Below are 19874 nucleotides of genomic sequence, written 5' to 3'. Positions count from 1 at the left end.
TTGGGACACAATTTCTTGGCTGCTGAAAGCCAAGAAGGGCCCGTGTTTTGGATCATGTTTTAAAGAACCTTTAAGGCGGCTGGGCGCGGTGGCTCACGCCTGTAATCCCAGCACTCTGGGAGGCTGAGGTGGGAGGATTGCTCGAGGTCAGGAGTTTGAGACCAGCCTAAGCAAGAATGACACCCCGTTGCTACTAAAAATTAGCCTGGTGTCGTGGTGGTGGCTGTAGCCCCAGGTACTCGGGAGGCTGAGGCAGGAGGATGGCTTGAGCCCAGGAGGTGGAGGCTGCAGTGAGCTATGATGACACCACTGCACTCCAGCCCGGGTGACAGAGCGAGACTCTGTCTCAACAACAACAATGAAAATTGTGCAAGCCGTGAGTGTGATACGCCTAGCTGTCTCTTCTGTTGGGGGTTGGGTTGTGTGCTCCACAAAGGCGTGTTGAGGTCCTAATCCCCAGTAGTGATGAACAGAGTGATTGGGAAACAGGGTCTTTGTCAACATAACTAAGATACAACCCAGCTGACATCTGGGTTGGACACCAGCCTCCAGAACTGGGAGAGAACTGTTGGTTGAGCCCCGGGGTTTGTGCTGATTTGTCACGACAGCCCGGAAACAAATACATCCCCTTCGGGCCCCGTTTGAAGGAGACCAGACCCTGTTCCCGTCATGCAATGATTAATCAATGGCGGTGATCGGCGAGCGTATTGGTTTGGGGTCAGTTCTACAGCTGATGTTGCGAGAGCTTACGGCGGGCTAATTCAGGGCCGGGCACACTCCAAGGACAGAGAGGGCGAGGGGAGGACAGGGGGGTGCCCACACACTTGTGATCCCTTAATAAGGTTAATGCAATCTTTCTAGAATGATCCGTCTTGGTTGCGCTCAGACGCGGAAGGCGGGGAGCTTCAGGCAGCAGCCGCAGCCGGCGGCCACCGCCACTTGCTAGCACGCTCTGTGCTCTCCGAAGCAGGGACGTCATCGTCGGGGTCTCTCAGAACCACAGCTGCTTTGGGAAGACAATGGGTTCACCCCAGGACCACGCCTACCACCTCCTGAACGAGTACGCAAACGGCTTCATGGTGTCCCAGGTACGGGGGGCCACGGCAGGGGGACACAGGGGAGAGAGATGCCGTGATTGCACCACAGCTGGGCGTTTCCACGGCCGCGGACCCCGTCTAGGGGCCTGTCCACACCCGCAGACCCGGTCTCAGAAGGAGGTTTTGCAAAGCTTAAAATCCAACGTGCAGGAGTCCAAAGCAGACGCCTTGGGCGGAACTGCAACTATAGAAGCAGCTGAGGCATGTTGAGATAGAGCAATGTACGTGTTTGTCTGTGAACACGCTACGTCACAAAATACATTTATGATAGAGGTGGGATTTGAAGGGGCACCCACGGTGCATCCACGTCACCCCTTCTCGTGGCTGAGCGACACCACGCTCAGTGACAAAAGCCAGACGCAAAAGGTCCCAAATTGTACGAGTCTGTTTACATGAAATGTCCACAGCAGGCAGATCCTTAGAAGGTGGATTCGTGATTGCCCAGGACTGGGGAGGGGGCGTGGGGAGTGAGTGGTCATGGGGACGGGGTCTGCTGTTGGGGGGATGAGAATGTTCTGGAACTAGATGGAGGTGCATGATGCACAACGTTGTGTTCACTGAGTCGTTCACTTTAGAATGGTTAACGGTGAGTTTCACGTTGAAGCCGTGGAGATGAGTCAGAGTTAGATTTTATTTTTTTATTTTTATTTTAATTTTTTTTTATTTTTTATTTTTTTGAGACAGAGTCTCCCTCTGTTGCCTGGGCTAGAGTGCCGTGGCGTCAGCCTCACTCACAGCAACCTCCAACTCCTGGGCTCAAGTGATCCTCCTGCCTCAGCCTCCCGAGTAGCTGGGACTACAGGCATGCACCACCATGCCCGACTAATTTTTTCTATATATATTTTTAGTTGTCCAGATAATTTCTTTCTATTTTTAGTAGAGACGGGGTCTCGCTCTTGCTCAGGCTGGTCTCGAACTCCTGAGCTCAAACGATTCACCCGCCTCGGCCTCCCAGAGTGCTGGGATGACAGGCATGAGCCACCGTGCCCGTCCAGAGTTAGATTTTATTTTTTCAAAGACCCCGCAGTGTGAGGTCTGTTGAACAAGGGCATTGAACAGCGAGCGGGCTGGTCCCCAACAAGCTGCCAAGGTGCTGTGTGGACGGACGGCAGGGGACCGGGGTCTCTGTCTGGTGGTCCAGGGGTTGAGCCTCTCCGTGGACAGAGGATCTAAACGTGTAGGTGGAATTAAAGCATTCGGAGCTTACTGTATAGGGTGAGACTGCGCTTCTCTCCTGCAATAGGGTCCCCCCCCCCAGGCTTTTGTTTGTTTGTTTGTGAGTGAAACGTCAATTTTGAGAACACAGATCTTGACCGTTTTGGGGCCAAACAGCCTCTAGGCAGAGAGATGCCGGGGGCTTCGCCACCCGTGAGCAGGACTGAGCTTGTGGCCATCTGTGGTGTCTCTCGCTCACCGCGCCACGGGCTCCTCCGCCACCGCTGTGGCTTCCGCACCCGTTCGTGGCTGAGGGCAGTGCTGAGTTCCGGGTAGAGGCTGGGGAAAAGTAAAGTGAAATTTCTTCCCCGTCCAAGTTCATGGATCCTCGGAATTCTGTCCGTAGGCTCCCAGGGGTTGAGAATAAACTATTTTAGAGCCACTGAAATAAAGACAGGGAGCGTTTGCGCACAGCAGACGCACTGATTTCTCTCCTTCCCCTCGTCTGAATGTGTCTGGCCAGCGGGGCTGCCCGGTGCTCGCTCAGTGCCCGGCGCTGGGTCACCGTGGTGGCAGCGGGTGGATCCTGGGGTCACAGATCTTGAGAGAAAAACCACTTCGGTACACCCGATACCACGTTATGTGAGTTGCCACAAGTTTAACAGAACAACAGTTAAAGCAACCTTAAGAGAACAAGAGTTGGTGCAACCTTAATGAGATAAAACTTAATACAACCTTAGTAGGATAAAACTTAATACAACTTTAATAGGATAAAAGTTAATACAACCTTAATAGAGCAACAGTTAATACAGCCTTAACCTAGCAGGGCTAATACGACTTTAATAGAATAAACTGCATACAACTTTACCAGAACAAGAACTAATACAACCTTGATAGAATAGGAACCAGGCTGGGCGCAGTGGCTCACGCCTGTAATCCCAGCACTCTGGGAGGCCGAGGTGGGTGGATCGCTTGAGGTCAGGAGTTCGAGACCAGCCTGAGCAAGAGTGAGACCCCGTCTCTACTAAAAATAGAAAGAAATTATCTGGCCAACTAAAATATATATATATATATATATATATATATTAGCTGGGCATGGTGGCACATGCCTGTAGTCCCAGCTACTCGGGAGGCTGAGGCAGGAGGATCGCTTAAGTCCAGGAGTTTGAGGTTGCTGTGAGCTAGGCTGATGCCACGGCACTCACTCTAGCCTGGGCAACAAAGCGAGACTCTGTCAAAAAAAAAAAAGAAGAATAGGAACCAATACAATCTTGATAGAATAGAACCTAATACAACCTAACAGCACAGAGTTAATACAACCTTAACAATGCAAGAGTTAATACAAACTTAACAGAATAAAATGGAACACAACCTTAATAGAACAAGAGCTACTATAACCTTAACAGGATACATTTTAACACACGTCTTATAGAACAAGAGCTAATGCAACTGTAATAGGATAAAACGTAATGCCCGCTTAGCAGAACAGCTAGTTAATGCACTATGAATAGAACAAGAATTGACGCAACCTTAACAGAATAAGAGTTAATTCGACCTTAACAGGATAAAACCTAATGCCCCCTTAGCAATTAGTTAATGCAATATTTTAATAGAACAAAAATTGATATGACCTTAATAGAATAAGAGTTAATAGAACCTTCATAGGATGAAACTTAGTACACCCTGAACAAAACAATTAGTTAATGCAAACTTAATACAGCAAGAATTCCTACAACCTTAATAGAACAAGAGTTAATACAACCTTAACAGCATAAAGCTTAATGCAACCTTAACAGAAAAATTAGTTAATGCAAACTGAATAGAACAAGAATTACTATAACCTTAATAGAACAAGAATTAATATAACCTTAATAGAACAAGCATTAATACAAACTTAATAGAATAAGCATTAATACAAACTTAATAGAACAAGCATTAATACAAACTTAATAGAACCAGAGATAATACAACTTTAACGACACTTAGCATAACCTTAACAGAATAAGAGTCAATAGAACTTTAATGCAGTGTTTCCCTCTTGGGGACTTTGCACAGATTTGGTCGTCACCCCTGGGACGAAGGGTGCCACGTCCTCTAGGCATTTGTCCCCAACCTTTTTGGCACCAGGGACGGGTTTCGCGGAAGACAATTTTTCCAGGGACCGGTGGGGGAGGATGGTTTGGGGATGATTCAAGTGCATTCCATTTTCTGTGCACTGTATTTCTATTATTATTACCCTGCAATATCTAGTGAAATAATTACACAACTCGCTGTAGGCTGGGGACCCCTGGTCTAGGGGGTGAGAACCAGGGACGCTGCTCGACACGCCACGGCGCACAGCATGGCCTCCCGCAGTGAGGAATTACCGGCCCCTAATGTCAGTAGCGGCACGGTTGACAGATGTCTGGGGGATGGACACGCTTGTAGCTCTGACTCAGGTGGTTCAAAGGCAATTTATGGAACCAAAGTGTCTGTACCCCCGTAATACTCTGAAATAATAAAAACCAAACAACGCGTGCGCTCCGGCCGGCCGTGGTTCGCAGGGACCGAGATCCACCCTCCGTCTCTGCGGCTGTTCCCAGGTCCTCTTCGCCTCCTGTGAGCTGGGCGTGTTCGACGTCCTCGCCGAGGCCCGGGAGGCGCTGGACGCGGCGGCGGTTGTGGCGCGTCTGGGCACCAGCTCCCGGGGGACACAGCTGCTGCTGGACACCTGTGCGTCCCTGAAGCTGCTGAAGGTAGAAGTGAGAGGAGGAAAAGGTAAGGACTGGTGGCATTTGGAAATGAGCACACGTTTTGTTTTTTTTTTTTTGTCCAGGGTGAGATAAGAAATATTTTCCACTTTGTGGGCCGTGTGGTCTCTGTGGCAGCTGCTTAAACCGGCCCTTGCAACCTCAGAGCTGCCAGAGAGGTTGTGCCAATGAATGGGCGCGGCCACGTTCCAATAAAACTTTATTTATAAAAACAAGCAGGGGGCCGTATTCAACAGCACATGGGCTGTAGCTGTCTGACTGCCGCTCAGAGGTTGCGACGTCGGTGTGTGCATCTGTACCCCGACGAAGTCTCCAACGAGTGAGACAAAAGTATGAGAGAAAATATCGTAGGTGAGCAATTTTCCATAAAGCCACATGTATTCAGTTACGGGGCTGTATTCACACTGAGATGATATCTTCTTGTGTTGGTGTTGGCGTGTCTTTTCTCCTATGGATCATGATGAAGGATAAGAGGTGCTCCGTTTAGGGTTTATGTTTTTCGTGTTCTCACTTTGCAAAATTCAAAAGCACAAATGCTGTGTCCGTGGCTACATTGTTTCTGCATCTTGTAGATCCGTGAAATTGCAACGTCTAGAAACCATTGTTTGGGTCGATGCATGAAGGAACAGAGATGTGGTCTGGTCTGTTCTAAAGTAGACATCCCGGCTGGGCGCGGTGGCTCACGCCTGTAATCCTAACACTCTGGGAAGCCGAGGCGGGTGGATCATTTGAGCTCAGGAGTTTGAGACCAGCCTGAGCAAGAGCGAGAGCCCCATCTCTACTAAAAATAGAAAGAAATTAGCTGGCCAACTAAAAAAATATATATAGAAAAAATTAGCCGGGCATGGTAGCACATGCCTGGAGTCCCAGCTACTCAGGAGGCTGAGGCAGGAGGATTGCTTGAGTCCAGGAGTTTGAGGTTGCTGTGAGCTAGGCTGATGCCACAGCACTCTAGCCCGGGCAACAGAGTAAGACTCTGTCTCAAAAAAAAAAAAAAAAAAAAAAGAGAAAAAAAAAATAAAGTAGACATCCCTACTTATTTACGTCCTTATTTAAATCTTCCATAGAGTATAATATGGGTTTCCACTTGTGCTCTGCCCAAACTCCCAATGGGATTTACAAAAACCGACCTAAGAGGGGTGGGCAGGGACCTCTTTGCTGGCAGCGGGGGCCTCAGACTGGTTGGATTCTGGGGTGCAAACGTCAGGGATGGGGTAACCTGACCAGGAAGTATCACTGTAGCATCTTGCCCCTCTGAGACACCCTGCTCGGAAACCAGGCAGGGGGCGAGCTGGCTAAAGCCACCACAGCCAGAGACTGTAGACATCCCCCCACCCCCGTCACCTGCCCCATGCACCTTGGCCCTGAGACACGAGTGACTTAGTGTAAAGAACAGACATTTATTTGTCACAGTGCTGGAGGCTGCAGTGTCTGTGATCAAGGTGCCCGTAGATGTGTTGTCTGCTTCCAAGGTGGTGCCTTGCTGCCACGTCCTTGGGAGGGGACCAAGGCTGTGTCCTCATGCAGCGGAAGGCAGAGAGGAAAAGAGATGATGGGGGCCCTCCTTCAGGCCCCTCTATAACGGCACTAATCCCATGCACAAGGACGGAGCCCTCGTGGCCTAATCACCTCTTACCAGCCCCATTTCTTAGCACTGTGATATGGGCAACACTTGGCTTTTGGAGGGGACACATTCAAACCACAGCAGAGCCCTTGTCTGGAGAGGAGGAAGGGGACGGATTCTGCAGGGTAGGTGGCTCTTGGCTGCTCAGCTAGGGGACAAAGTGACAGGAGACTCTGTTCCAACTTATCCTCTGGGCTCTGCCTCGGGGGTCCACGTGAGTGACCCGCAGGTGTCATTCGGCAGGTGGAGAACTTAGCCCTGGGGCGGGAGTTCAAGGTGAAGACATTCTTCAGGAACAGGGAAAGCCATTCTCCCTGTTCCCAGAGAGACACACAGAGGGGACAGCACCAGGAACAGGGCCACATAGAGCCCCATGCAGAACAACGGGGCCCCGTGGACACCTGGTCCTAGGAGGAAGAAAAAAGGATGTGGGTCAGACTCAGAACAGGCAAAGGTGCAAATTTACATGCAAATATGCTCCATCCAGACTTCCAGGGGGATTTGCAAAAACCATCTATAGGGTTAGGGTGAGGGTTAGGGTTAGGTGACCACCTGCCCCAGGGTCACCTTTGCAAAAACCATCCTCAGGGTTAGGGTTAGGGTTAGGTGACCACCTGCCCCAGGGTCACCTTTGCAAAAACCATCTGCAGGGTGAGGGTTAGGGTTAGGTGACCACCTGCCCCGGGGACACCTTTGCTCCCTGCGTATGAACCTCTGGCTGTAGGGAGGTCTGCGTTCCCAGGTAGGAATCACATTGAGTTCTACATGCTGCCAATGCCGGCGACGACCTGGAGTCTAACTGCCTTTTTCTGTCCTTTCTGTGTGTTTTCAGTGTTCTATCAAAACACAGAGCTCTCCAGCACCTACCTGGCCAGGGGCAGCCCCACATCTCAGCGCAACATGCTGCTCTACATGGCCAGGACGACCTACCGCTGCTGGGGCCACCTGGCCGAGGCTGTGAGGTGGGCGTGGTGCAGGCACTGCCCGCTGAGTCTCAGCGCCCCAGGGCTGGTTGAATAGAGGGCGTTGGAGGGGTAGAGATGTCAGGTCTTTTGTAGAAACACACGCAACACTGCCAGGATGTGAAGCCAGAGCAGGTGCTTGGACTCACCTGGTGCTGAGTCACAGAACTCACTCAGTTCTGCAGTGACGTGTCACCCGGGGAAAGCAGGCTGTGTTGCTCTGCCAGGGGAAGAGGAGAAGGAAGACGGACGTTCAGAACAGTGGTGGAAAAACCCAAGAGGGTGGCTCTGACTGCCATTGTTTGCTGCATGTCAGCCTGTTTCAACTCTGGCAGTCTTGACATGGGGCAGGTGACTCTGTTGGGGGGGTGTCCTGTGCACTGTGGGGTACAGAGCAGCGTCCCTGGGCTCCGCCCACCAGATCCCAGTGAGACCACACAGCTGTGAGAACTAAAATGTCCCCAGACATTGCCCAATGTCCCCTCAGCATAAAATGGCCTTTAGTTGGAAACCACTGTGATAGATAGATGGATGGATGGGTGGATAGATAGATAGATACATACATACATACATAAATAGATAGATGGATAGATGGATAGAATAGATGGATGGATGGATGGATGATGGATGGACGGATGGATAGATGGATGGGTGGATGGATGGGTGGATGAGTACATGGATGGATGCATGGGTGGGTAGATAGATGGATAGATAGATGGATGGGTGGATATATGGGTGGATGGATGGATGGATGGGTAGATGGATGGATAGATGGATGGATGGATAGATGGATGGGTGGATAGATGGATAGATAGATGGATGGGTGGATATATGGATGGATGGATGGATGGGTAGATGGGTGGATAGATGGATGGATGGATGGATGGATGGATAGATGGATGGGTGGATGGATGGATGAGTACATGGATGGATGGGTGGGTGGGTGGGTAGATGGATGGATAGATGGATGGATGGATGGATGGGTGGATAGATGGATAGATAGATGGATGGGTGGATATATGGATGGATGAATGGATGGGTAGATGGATGGATGGATGGATAGATGGATGGATGGATGGATGAGTACATGGAGGGATGGATGGATGGGTGGATGGTTGGATAGATGGATGGATGGATGGATGGATGAGTACATGGATGGATGGATGGGTGGGTGGATAGATGGATGGATGGATGGATGGTTAGATGGATGGGTGGATAGATGGATGGATGAATGGATGGATGGATGGAAAGATGGATGGATGGATGGATGAGTACATGGATGATGGATGGGTGGGTGGGTAGATGGATGGATGGATGGATGGTTAGATGGATGGGTGGATAGATGGATGGATGAATAGATGGATGGATGGAAAGATGGATGGATGGATGGATGAGTACATGGATGATGGATGGGTGGGTGGGTAGATGGATGGATGGATGGATGGTTAGATGGATGGGTGGATAGATGGATGGATGAATAGATGGATGGATGGATGAATGGATGGATGGATGAGTACATGGATGGATGGCTGGCTGGGTGGATAGATGGATGGATGGGTAGATGGATGGATAGATGGATGGGTAGATAGGTAGATATATAGATAGACAGGATGTCCATCCACCTGCGAGGCGTTTCCTATCTGTAGATGCCAGCCAGCGAGGCTTTCTGGACCCGACTGCGTGTCCTTTCCATGCTCTCTGCAGATGGTCACTAAAGTCCGTTTCTTCCTTGCTCACCGTAGCCCTTGGCTCTGCACAGGGACCCACTGTGCACTGGTTAGGACTTTGTGTGTGCAGGTGACTTGTTTATGTCTCCTGCTTGTTCCGTAGAGAATTTAAAGTGAGGGTCTGTGACCCCCTATCTGCACTCCGCGATGTTCAGTACCTAAGTTTTCCTTTCTCTTTTGCCAGAGAAGGGAAGAACCAGTACCTGCAGGCGTTCGGCGTTCCCTCCGAAGAGCTCTTCAGCGCCATCTACAGGTAACACTAACTTCTTTGAAACCACCAAGGATAAGATGATGCTAATTTTTAACACATGGACTGCCCCACTAGAAAAAAAAGTTTTTTTTTTCCCCTGGGGCCACAGTGTTTTATTAGGAAGATAGAATAAAAACTGAGAAAACAAAATGATCCTTTCACATTAGAAGGGATAACATGACATGGAAAATTTGTTATTTTTGATTGTTTTCCATGCGTGAGTTACATGCATTTTAAAAACAGCTCTGGTGGCTCCCAAGGGGAAGAGACGTGTGCGTTGCATACACTCCCAGAGGCCCCAGGCTCCAAACGAGCGTGAGTTAAATACAACTCACGTGGCAGTTAAGGTGTTAAAGGACTTACAAGAATTGATTGGTGTGTCCAAAACAGGATAGACAAGAAGGACGCTGGTATGCAGTTTAAAACAATAACCTCCCTTTGACCCCCCACCCCCTGTTTTGCCATTCTGATGTTTGTGTCGAGCAGACTCCTAGGTAGATGCTGATTAATTGGCGCCACGTTTAAGTAGGGAAGGGAGGCGCTGTTTCCCGCTTGGCGGGAGGTGCCTGGGCGAGGCCGTGGTTCTTTGCTTTGCTTTGCACACGGCCATGGAGTTTGCGTGAAGCTGTAGCATCAGCATTTCTAGCTGGCGGGGAGCTACCAACACCTCGTGAGTTGCCGGCTGGCTGAGGCGCAGAATAGGACAGAGACACACGTTTCCTTCCCCTTCCAGGTTTCCCAGCGCTGGGTGTGCACTGGCGGCCGACCTAGGCGCACTCTAATCCCAAATCGTGTCCTGCTAGGGTAGCCCAGGTCCCACGGCTCACATGCAGGGCTGTCACCCGCACCTGCGGGACACGGCTCTGTCCCCCGCAGAGGGTCCCCGTGCCGCTGCCCACAGTGGCCACAGCTGACGTTGCATGATCGTCACCAGCATGCGTTTGCATCCCAGGTCGGAGGCGGAGCGGCTGCGGTTCATGCGCGGTCTGCAGGAGGTCTGGAGCGTCGCCGGGCGCAGAGTGCTGGCTGCCTTCGACCTGTCCCAGTTCCCTGTCATCTGTGACCTCGGGGGTGAGTGCGCGCCCGGGACGTCAGAGCGGCGCCACCCCTTCCGGGTGGGGAGCACGTCCGTTAGTGACGGCTTCTGCCTTCTGGCTTCTGATGCAACTTGAAAAGCAGTTCTCTCGGCTCCCAAGGGGAAGAGACATGTGAGTTGCATACGCTTCACGAGGCCTCGGCTCAAAAGTAGCGTGAGTTAAATACAACTCACGTGGCTGTTAATATGTTACAGTACGTAGAAGACTCGATCAATGTGTCAAAAGTGGGACGAGCCAGTTCTAAGGCTGCTCCCTCTGCCTCACCTGCTCTTCCCCTTGGAATGCACAAGAAAATCTCCTGCCCACTTTTTCTTCCCTATTCCTTCTGCCTCCTGAGCACGCCTGGTCCCCGCTGTGCCCTCCACGGCGTGGCGGGCACCCTCCGCCTCTGGGGATCTGTGGGGAACAAACCTCCTCTCCCACGGCCTTACTGAACCTTACATGTTCTCGGAACCCCTTGTATGTTAGAACAGAGAGCCCCGCACGCAGGCTAGGAATGGATGCTTTAGACCACGGCGTCCTTCTCTCTCTCCACCCAGCTACGACTGGGTTTTCGCTGCTGGGAAACCATTAGCAGAGCCCTCGCGTTCACACTTATGGCTTTTTGTGCTGCCTTCCTGGCGGAAGCAACCTACAGCCCAAGCTTGCAGGGAGCAGGTGCGCTTTCTGGGGTTCTGGGGGTCAGATGCCCCCGTCAGCCTGGGGAACCTCGTGTTCTGGCACTCGGCGGATGACAGGGGCACCTGGGTGTCGCAGGGGCGTCTCCTGTGGGTTCGATGCCGGCGCCGCAGGTGCCAGGAGGAATCTCAGGTTAGGAACGTGTAGCTCCGTGGAGGCAGAAGTGGCGGAGTTGGGGTCTAAGGGCTGGGCTGCTTCAAGCAAATCCTCTCACTGTCTGAACCGCCCGTGCACCTTCCCGTGGGGGAGACGCCAGAAACGTGAGCTTGTGGGAGGGAAAATGCGAGCGCAAGACCCCGTCTCGGGCAGGTGCGCGTGCGGAGGGTGGTGTAGGCGGGACGTGGCCCTCCCAGGCTGGGGGAGGCGCGCGCGGCTCTTTCAACAAAGCTGAGGTTTGGGGGGTTTTAGCTGAGCTGCTTGTGATGAAGTCAGTACTCAAGGCACCACTCAAGGTGCCTGGATCTGAGGGGCAGCCCCGAAATCTGTAGGGCAGCAACGGGGGGAAACTGAGGAAGGTCTCCAAGCGGGATCTCTGGAGCTGACGTCAGGGCAGCTTCCCTCCGCCGACAGCGGGCGCCGAGCTTGGGAGATTGAACTCGGAACAAGCTGCCTCGGTTGCAAAGTGGCTTCCGCCTCTCCCTTGCTGCGTCACTTTGGACAGGTTCTCCTTGTGCCTCAGTTTCCTTAGATGTGCATGGGAGCTGGAACGATCCCGGCGGGAGGCCGGTGGTGACGGTTAAGCGCGTGTCTGTGCGGGGTCACGCAGAGCAGCGCCTGGGGCACAGCAGGTTCCTCGCGGAAGGGGGAGCTGGTCTGGGGTCGTTATTACGATGGGTTGTTGTGAGTTATTTTAAGTTACTATGAGACATTGTGAGGAAGAGCGGGGTTCGGAGCCGCGCGGTCTGGGAGCAAGCAGCGCGGGATGAAACGGCCGGGCGGGCAGTGCGGGGCGGAGGTCTCCCGGACGCAGGACGGACTTGAGTGCGTGGCTTGCTTGAGTGCATGGTTTGATTCTGTCTCCTTCGCTGGCCCCTTGTCCGCCCTGGGCTGGAACAGGTGCGCCGGCCACAGGGGGACACGGACAGGTAAGTCGAGGCCGGGTGGGAGCCTGGAGCGCGGCTCAGTGCCACCAGGAAGACCACCTGAACTCGGGGGCGTGGCGGCGACGACGGAGCTTTCCACCGCAGATGCGGGAGGACCACGTGCGCAGCCCGGGGCCCACCGGGGTGGAGGGGGCGTGGCGGTGCGAGGGGGCGTGGCGGTGCGAGGGGGCGTGGCGGTGCAAGGGGGCGTGGCGGCGATCACGGAGCCTTCCGCGGCAGATGCGGGAGGACCAAGTGCCCAGCCGGGACCCCGCGGGGGTGGAGGGGGTGTGGCGGCGCGCAGTGGCTCCTGTGGCTCAAACACGCCGCGTCCACTTTTGCAGGTGGTCCCGGGGCTCTGGCCAAGGAGTGCGTCTCTCTGTACCCCGGGTGCAAGGTCACCGTCTTCGACCTCCCAGAAGTGGTCCGGACGGCAAAGGAGCACTGCTCGGTCCTAGAGGAAGGACGCATTGGCTTCCGCGAAGGTGGGCTCCCCTGCGCTGGTTCTGTCCCCAAGGCGACGCAGCCCTGCTCCCGGGGCAGTGCTCACGGGAGATGGTGGGCCTTCGGCGTGGCTTCCCGGACCCCCGAGATAACCCCCCAACTTAAAACTGTGTGTTAGGCCTGACGGATGGCTGGCTGCGTGAAGGTGTGCGGTTTTCTCATAGTTCGTTCTTTCTTGCGTGTCGTGTTCAGTTGAATGGTGGTCTCTCCTTTGCCAGATTCATGTCTACCTGGCACGTGCGAAGGGGACCTTATTTGGAAATAAGGTCTCTGCAGATGTAATCAGTTAAGATGAGACCACCCTGGAGTAAGGAGGGCCCTAAACCCAGTGACAGGTGTCCCCGTAAGAGACAGCAGAGGAGACACAAACGCAGAGGAGAAGCCACGTGGAGACGGAGGCAGAGACTGGAGTGACACGGCCACAAGCCCAGGGACGCCTGGAGCCCCCAGGAGCTGGAAGAGGCAGGAAGGAGCCTCCCCTGGAGCCTGCGGAGGGAGCGCGGCCCCGAGACACCTGCGTCTCACACTCCTTGGCTCCGGGACTGGGGGAGGATGAATGTCTGTGGTTTAAGCCCCAGTTTGTGGGAACTTACTATAGCAGCCCGGGAAACAAATACAACCAACCCTCACCCTAACCCGAAGCACTTATCGAGGGACAGTAAAACAAGTGGGTTGAAGGCAACACCAGGGACAGCCACACACGCAGGAGATTAGGAGGAATGGAACCAGCAGAGACCACAGCAACCCAGCAACGGGCTGGAAGGGGCTTCCTGTTGCCTTGGAAACACAGGGTCCAGATCCCTGTGATGTTCTCTCTCCCTCTGTCTCTATCTCTCTGTCTCTCTGTCTCTCTTTCTGTCTCTATCTCTGTCTCTCTCTCTCCGAGGGACTCCGTTCTGACCTGCAGATGCTCTACGCCTCCTTGCAGGGAAGAATCTGACCTTTTGCGGTTCTCTTTCTCTCTCTGAGGAGAATAAAAACACCCGGCGGGGATGTCAGCCCCGTCCCCATCTTAGTTCCGTTGGCCCATTGATGCCATTTGCCCACCACCTCCAACCTCTTAGTGGACGTCACAATCGAATCCCGGTGTCTGGGCAGGTGCCAGGCACGAGGTGGGCCCTCCCTGCATGTTCAGGTCTTTGGGTAAACAGAGACACTCGGGCCTTCATGGAGCCTTGGTGTCCAGGGGTTTTATTGGGGGGTGGTGCCATAGGCCTGATGGACCACCTGCGTGGCCAAGCTCGGCCTTCAGCCCTTCCGGAAGCCACATTGCTCAGGTGGCTCAAAGCCCCCACGGTAAACCCATCCCGTTGTGAGTGTGGACTATCTGGGGTGGCCTGAGGACCAGGTAAACAGAGGCACTCTTAGGAGGTGGGACGTTGTTAGAGACGAGAGTTGCTGGTCAAGGGTTCACCTTTCTTTAGAACGTGCAGGGTGTGGACAACACAGGTCTGCTGAGTTAGCTGTTTACTATATAGGGCTATCCCAGATCTCTTCCAAAATTGGGAGGTTTTTGTTTGTTTGTTTGTTTGTTTTCTTCTGTTTTGGTTTTGAGACAGGATCCCTGGAGTGTTGTGGTGCAATCATAGCTCACTGCACCCTCGAACTCCTAGGCTGGAGCGATCTTCCCACCTCAGCCTCCTGAGTAGCTGGGACTACAGGTTTGCGCCACCATGTCCAGCTAATTTTTATTATTTTATTTTTTATTTAATCTATTTCTTAAATTTCTTTTTTTGGTGACAGGGTCTCTCTCTGTCAACCGGGCTAGAGTGCCGTGGCATCAGCCTAGCTCACTGCAACCTCAGACTCCTGGGCTCAAGCCATCCTCCTTCCTCAGCCCCCCGAGTAGCTGGGACTACAGGCATGTGCCATCAAGCTCTGCTAATTTTTATATTTTTAGTAGAGATGGGGTCTTGCTCTTGCTCAGGCTGGTCTTGAACTCCTGAGCTCAAGTGATCCTCCTGCCTCGGCCTCCCAGAGTGCTAGGATCACAGGTGTGAGCCACCAGCACACATGGCCTGAAATTGTTAGTTTTTGATTTTGCAGGAAACATATTACAAGAGCTGAGCATTTGATACCACACACAGAAAACGAGTCTCTCTTGGGTGTTTCTTTCCAATCCAGACAACAGGTCTTGATCGTGGGTTCAGTCCAACTCATCAGATAGCAGCTGGTGACGCAATGCCCAGGGTGAAACCCACAGCGGGCTGTGTCAGGAGCTGTGCTTTGGCGTGGGGACATCGGGCAGTGAGATAAATAACACAACCACGTTCCAGGTGGGAAGGAGCGCAGGAAGTCATCCACATCACTAGGCTGTTCCTGTCTGAATGCTGAGTCTTCTCGTCGTTCAGCGTTGGGTCTTTGGGACACTCACTGGGAACACCTGGGTGTGGTTCACGCAGGGGACGTTTCGTGCCCGAGCAGGTTTAGTCAAACGGGACCGGACTCTGGGCTGACCCCACGGTGCCTGCCCTGTGTTGCAGGAGATTTCTTTCAAGACCCCCTTCCCGAGGCGGATCTCTACATCCTGGCCAGGGTCCTCCATGACTGGACGGATGAAAGGTGCTCACAGCTGCTGCAGAGGATCCAGCGCACCTGCAGGCCAGGTGGGTGGTGGGGCCGCAGGTCGGCAAGTGCTTGAGACTAAGGGCAGGACTGCAGGCGTCTCCTCGGACGGCAGTTGCTGAATTCATCCCACGGGTGAGTGCGCACGGCCCGCCCACTGGCGCCCCTTCCAGGTAAGGATTCGCCACAGAAGGGTCCTAGATTCCACTCCGTAACTAAAACCACTTAACGAAGGAAAGAGTCAAATCTCCTCGGCAGCTTCGGTGGCCTCACCGTGGCCAAATTCTGTCATGATTGGGTTCACCTCTGAGTGCGTGATGGGGACTGTGTCCTGCTGTCCTGTGGGGTCCATCTCTCCTGGTGGCCCATGGGGACAGGGACACAGCCTGTGTGAGTGATGGGGACAGTGAGTGCCCTGCTGTCCTGTGGGGTCCATCCCTCCTGGTGGCCCATGGGGACAGGGACACAGGTTGTGTGAGTGACGGGGACAGTGCCCTGCTGTCCTGTGAGGTCCATCCCTCCTGGTGGCCCATGGGGACAGGGACACAGGTTGTGTGAGTGACGGGGACAGTGTCCTGCTGTCCTGTGGGGTCCATCCCTCCTGGTGGCCCACGGGGACAGGGACACAGCTTGTGTGAGTGATGGGGACAGTGCCCTGCTGTCCTGTGAGGTCCATCCCTCCTGGTGGCCCATGGGGACAGGGACACAGCCTGTGTGAGTGACAGAGACTGTGTCCTGCTGTCCTGTGAGGTCCATCCCTCCTGGTGGCCCATGGGGACATGGACACAGCCTGAGTGTGTGATGGGGACAGTGCCCTGCTGTCCTGTGAGGTCCTTCCTTCCTGGTGGCCCATGGAGACAGGGACACAGCCTGTGTGTGTGACGGGGACCATGTTCTGCTGTCCTGTGGGGTCCATCCCTCCTGGTGGCCCACGGGGACAGGGACACAGCCGGTGTGAGTGATGGGGATAGTGTCCTGCTGTCCTGTGAGGTCCGTCCCTCCTGGTGGCCCATGGGGACAGGGACACGGCTTGTGTGAGTGATGGGGATAGTGCCCTGCTGTCCTGTGAGGTCCATCCCTCCTGGTGGCCCATGGGGACAGGGACACAGCCTGTGTGAGTGACGGGGACAGTGTCCTGCTGTCCTGTGGGGTCCATCTCTCCTGGTGGCCCATGGGGACAGGGACACAGCCTGTGTGAGTGATGGGGACAGTGAGTGCCCTGCTGTCCTGTGGGGTCCATCCCTCCTGGTGGCCCATGGGGACAGGGACACAGCCTGTATGAGTGACAGGGACAGTGCTCTGCTGTCCTGTGGGGTCCATCCCTCCTGGTGGCCCATGGGGACAGGGACACAGCCTGTGTGTGAGTGACGGGGATAGTGTCCTGCTGTCCTGTGGGGTCCATCCCTCCTGGTGGCCCACGGGGACAGGGACACAGCCTGTGTGAGTGATGGGGACAGTGTCCTGCTGTCCTGTGGGGTCCATCCCTCCTGGTGGCCCACGGGGACAGGGACACGGCTTGTGTGAGTGATGGGGACAGTGCCCTGCTGTCCTGTGGGGTCCATCCCTCCTGGTGGCCCATGGGGACAGGGACACAGCCTGTGTGAGTGACGGGGACAGTGTCCTGCTGTCCTGTGGGGTCCATCCCTCCTGGTGGCCCATGGGGACAGGGACACAGCCTGTGTGAGTGATGGGGACTGTGTCCTGCTGTGCTGTGGGGTCCATCCCTCCTGGTGGCCCATGGGGACAGGGACACGGCTTGTGTGAGTGATGGGGACTGTGTTCTGCTGTGCTGTGGGGTCCATCTCTCCTGGTGGCCCATGGGGACAGGGACACAGCCTGTGTGAGTGATGGGGACAGTGAGTGCCCTGCTGTCCTGTGGGGTCCATCCCTCCTGGTGGCCCATGGGGACAGGGACACAGCCTGTATGAGTGACAGGGACAGTGCTCTGCTGTCCTGTGGGGTCCATCCCTCCTGGTGGCCCACGGGGACAGGGACACAGCCTGTGTGTGAGTGACGGGGATAGTGTCCTGCTGTCCTGTGGGGTCCATCCCTCCTGGTGGCCCATGGGGACAGGGACACGGCTTGTGTGAGTGATGGGGACAGTGCCCTGCTGTGCTGTGGGGTCCGTCCCTCCTGGTGGCCCATGGGGACAGGGACACGGCTTGTGTGAGTGATGGGGACAGTGCCCTGCTGTCCTGTGGGGTCCATCCCTCCTGGTGGCCCATGGGGACAGGGACACAGCCTGTGTGAGTGACGGGGATAGTGTCCTGCTGTCCTGTGAGGTCCATCCCTCCTGGTGGCCCATGGGGACAGGGACACAGCCTGTGTGAGTGACGGGGACAGTGTCCTGCTGTCCTGTGGGGTCCATCCCTCCTGGTGCCCCACGGGGACAGGGACACAGCCTGTGTGTGTGATGGGGACAGTGTCCTGCTGTCCTGTGGGGTCCATCCCTCCTGGTGGCCCACGGGGACAGGGACACGGCTTGTGTGAGTGATGGGGACAGTGCCCTGCTGTGCTGTGGGGTCCATCCCTGCTGGTGGCCCATGGGGACAGGGACACAGCCTGTATGAGTGACAGGGACAGTGCTCTGCTGTCCTGTGGGGTCCATCCCTCCTGGTGGCCCACGGGGACAGGGACACAGCCTGTGTGAGTGATGGGGATAGTGCCCTGCTGTCCTGTGAGGTCCATCCCTCCTGGTGGCCCACGGGGACAGGGACACAGCCTGTGTGAGTGATGGGGACAGTGTCCTGCTGTCCTGTGGGGTCCATCCCTCCTGGTGGCCCACGGGGACAGGGACACAGCCTGTGTGAGTGATGGGGACAGTGCCCTGCTGTCCTGTGAGGTCCATCCCTCCTGGTGGCCCATGGGGACAGGGACACAGCCTGAGTGTGTGATGGGGACAGTGCCCTGCTGTCCTGTGGGGTCCATCCCTCCTGGTGGCCCACGGGGACAGGGACACGGCTTGTGTGAGTGATGGGGACAGTGCCCTGCTGTGCTGTGGGGTCCGTCCCTCCTGGTGGCCCATGGGGACAGGGACACAGCCTGTGTGTGTGACGGGGACCATGTTCTGCTGTCCTGTGGGGTCCATCCCTCCTGGTGGCCCACGGGGACAGGGACACAGCCGGTGTGAGTGATGGGGATAGTGTCCTGCTGTCCTGTGAGGTCCGTCCCTCCTGGTGGCCCACGGGGACAGGGACACAGCCGGTGTGAGTGATGGGGACAGTGCCCTGCTGTGCTGTGGGGTCCATCCCTGCTGGTGGCCCATGGGGACATGGACACAGCCTGAGTGTGTGATGGGGACAGTGCCCTGCTGTCCTGTGAGGTCCGTCCTTCCTGGTGGCCCATGGAGACAGGGACACAGCCTGTGTGTGTGACGGGGACCATGTTCTGCTGTCCTGTGGGGTCCATCCCTGCTGGTGGCCCATGGGGACAGGGACACAGCCTGTGTGAGTGATGGGGACAGTGCCCTGCTGTCCTGTGGGGTCCATCCCTCCTGGTGGCCCATGGGGACAGGGACACGGCTTGTGTGAGTGATGGGGACAGTGCCCTGCTGTGCTGTGGGGTCCATCCCTGCTGGTGGCCCATGGGGACAGGGACACAGCGTCCGCCTGTGACAGGCGAAATGCCTCACCCCTTGCAGGCGGTGGCCTCCTGGTGGTGGAGAGCCTCCTGGCGGAGGACGGGCGGGGCCCTGTGACCACGCAGCTGTACTCCCTGAACATGCTGGTGCAGACGGAGGGCCAGGAGCGGACCCCCGCCCAGTACCGCACGCTCCTCGCCTCCGCTGGTTTTCACGGCTTCCAGGTCAAGAAAACGGGGGCCATTTACGATGCCATTTTAGCCAGGAATTAACTCCCCTCGTGGACCGTGCTTGTGGAACTACCATCAAAATGCAACAACAATAATCATAATAAAAAGATGGGTCTCCAGTACATTTCTTGTTCTTGGTGCTCACATGGCAAGTGACAAGAGCTTTCTGCCCCTCACTTTGTGGATTTTTTCACAAGGTCCACTCAGGGCTGTGCCACGAGGGTGGGGTACAGCTCTGCCGCCCATTGTGGACATGGTCTGGTCCTCGTTGTGCGTTAGGTGGGCTCAGGTGTTCGCCGTGAGCCGTGTCTCTTAGAAGCTGCGTCCTGCACAGAGCTTTGGCACCAGTGTCGGACGGGGTAGCACCGGGTGCTTGGGAACCATGGGCCCCCTTGGAGGCCATGTCATTTGAGCTCTGTGGCTTATTAGTGATGCCACGTTAGCAGTGAGAAAAGTCCGGCTGGGACAGTCCTGTCTGTCTCTTTTGCACGGATCCCTGCTCATATCTCTCCACGTGGCCACCGAGGCGCCACCCAGGCACTTGCTGTCTGATTAGACCTCGCCCCTTCTGTG

General features: G+C 55.0%; 1 protein-coding gene across 2 annotated transcripts; it reads left to right on the top strand.

The window, feature by feature from the left end:
- The first annotated feature begins 1019 nt into the window (after positions 1–1019).
- ASMT (acetylserotonin O-methyltransferase) lies at positions 1020–19376 on the top strand. Of its 2 annotated transcripts, XM_069463669.1 has the most exons (8): positions 1020–1088; positions 4835–5009; positions 7459–7588; positions 9500–9568; positions 10518–10636; positions 12767–12907; positions 15410–15532; positions 19132–19376. In XM_069463669.1, the coding sequence occupies exons 1-8, from the start codon at positions 1020–1022 to the stop codon at positions 19341–19343; spliced, it is 1038 nt and encodes a 345-aa protein (XP_069319770.1). In that variant the 3' UTR covers positions 19344–19376. The 2 variants fall into 2 exon arrangements, with proteins under 2 accessions (XP_069319770.1, XP_069319771.1); XM_069463670.1 differs by lacking the exon at positions 12767–12907.
- Positions 19377–19874: the final 498 nt, after the last annotated feature.

Source organism: Eulemur rufifrons, chromosome 30, assembly GCF_041146395.1.
Source record: "Eulemur rufifrons isolate Redbay chromosome 30, OSU_ERuf_1, whole genome shotgun sequence".
Taxonomy (NCBI): Eukaryota; Metazoa; Chordata; class Mammalia; order Primates; family Lemuridae; genus Eulemur; species Eulemur rufifrons.
The sequence above is the reverse complement of the archived record's forward strand: the minus strand, read 5'-3'. Positions and strand labels throughout refer to the sequence as shown.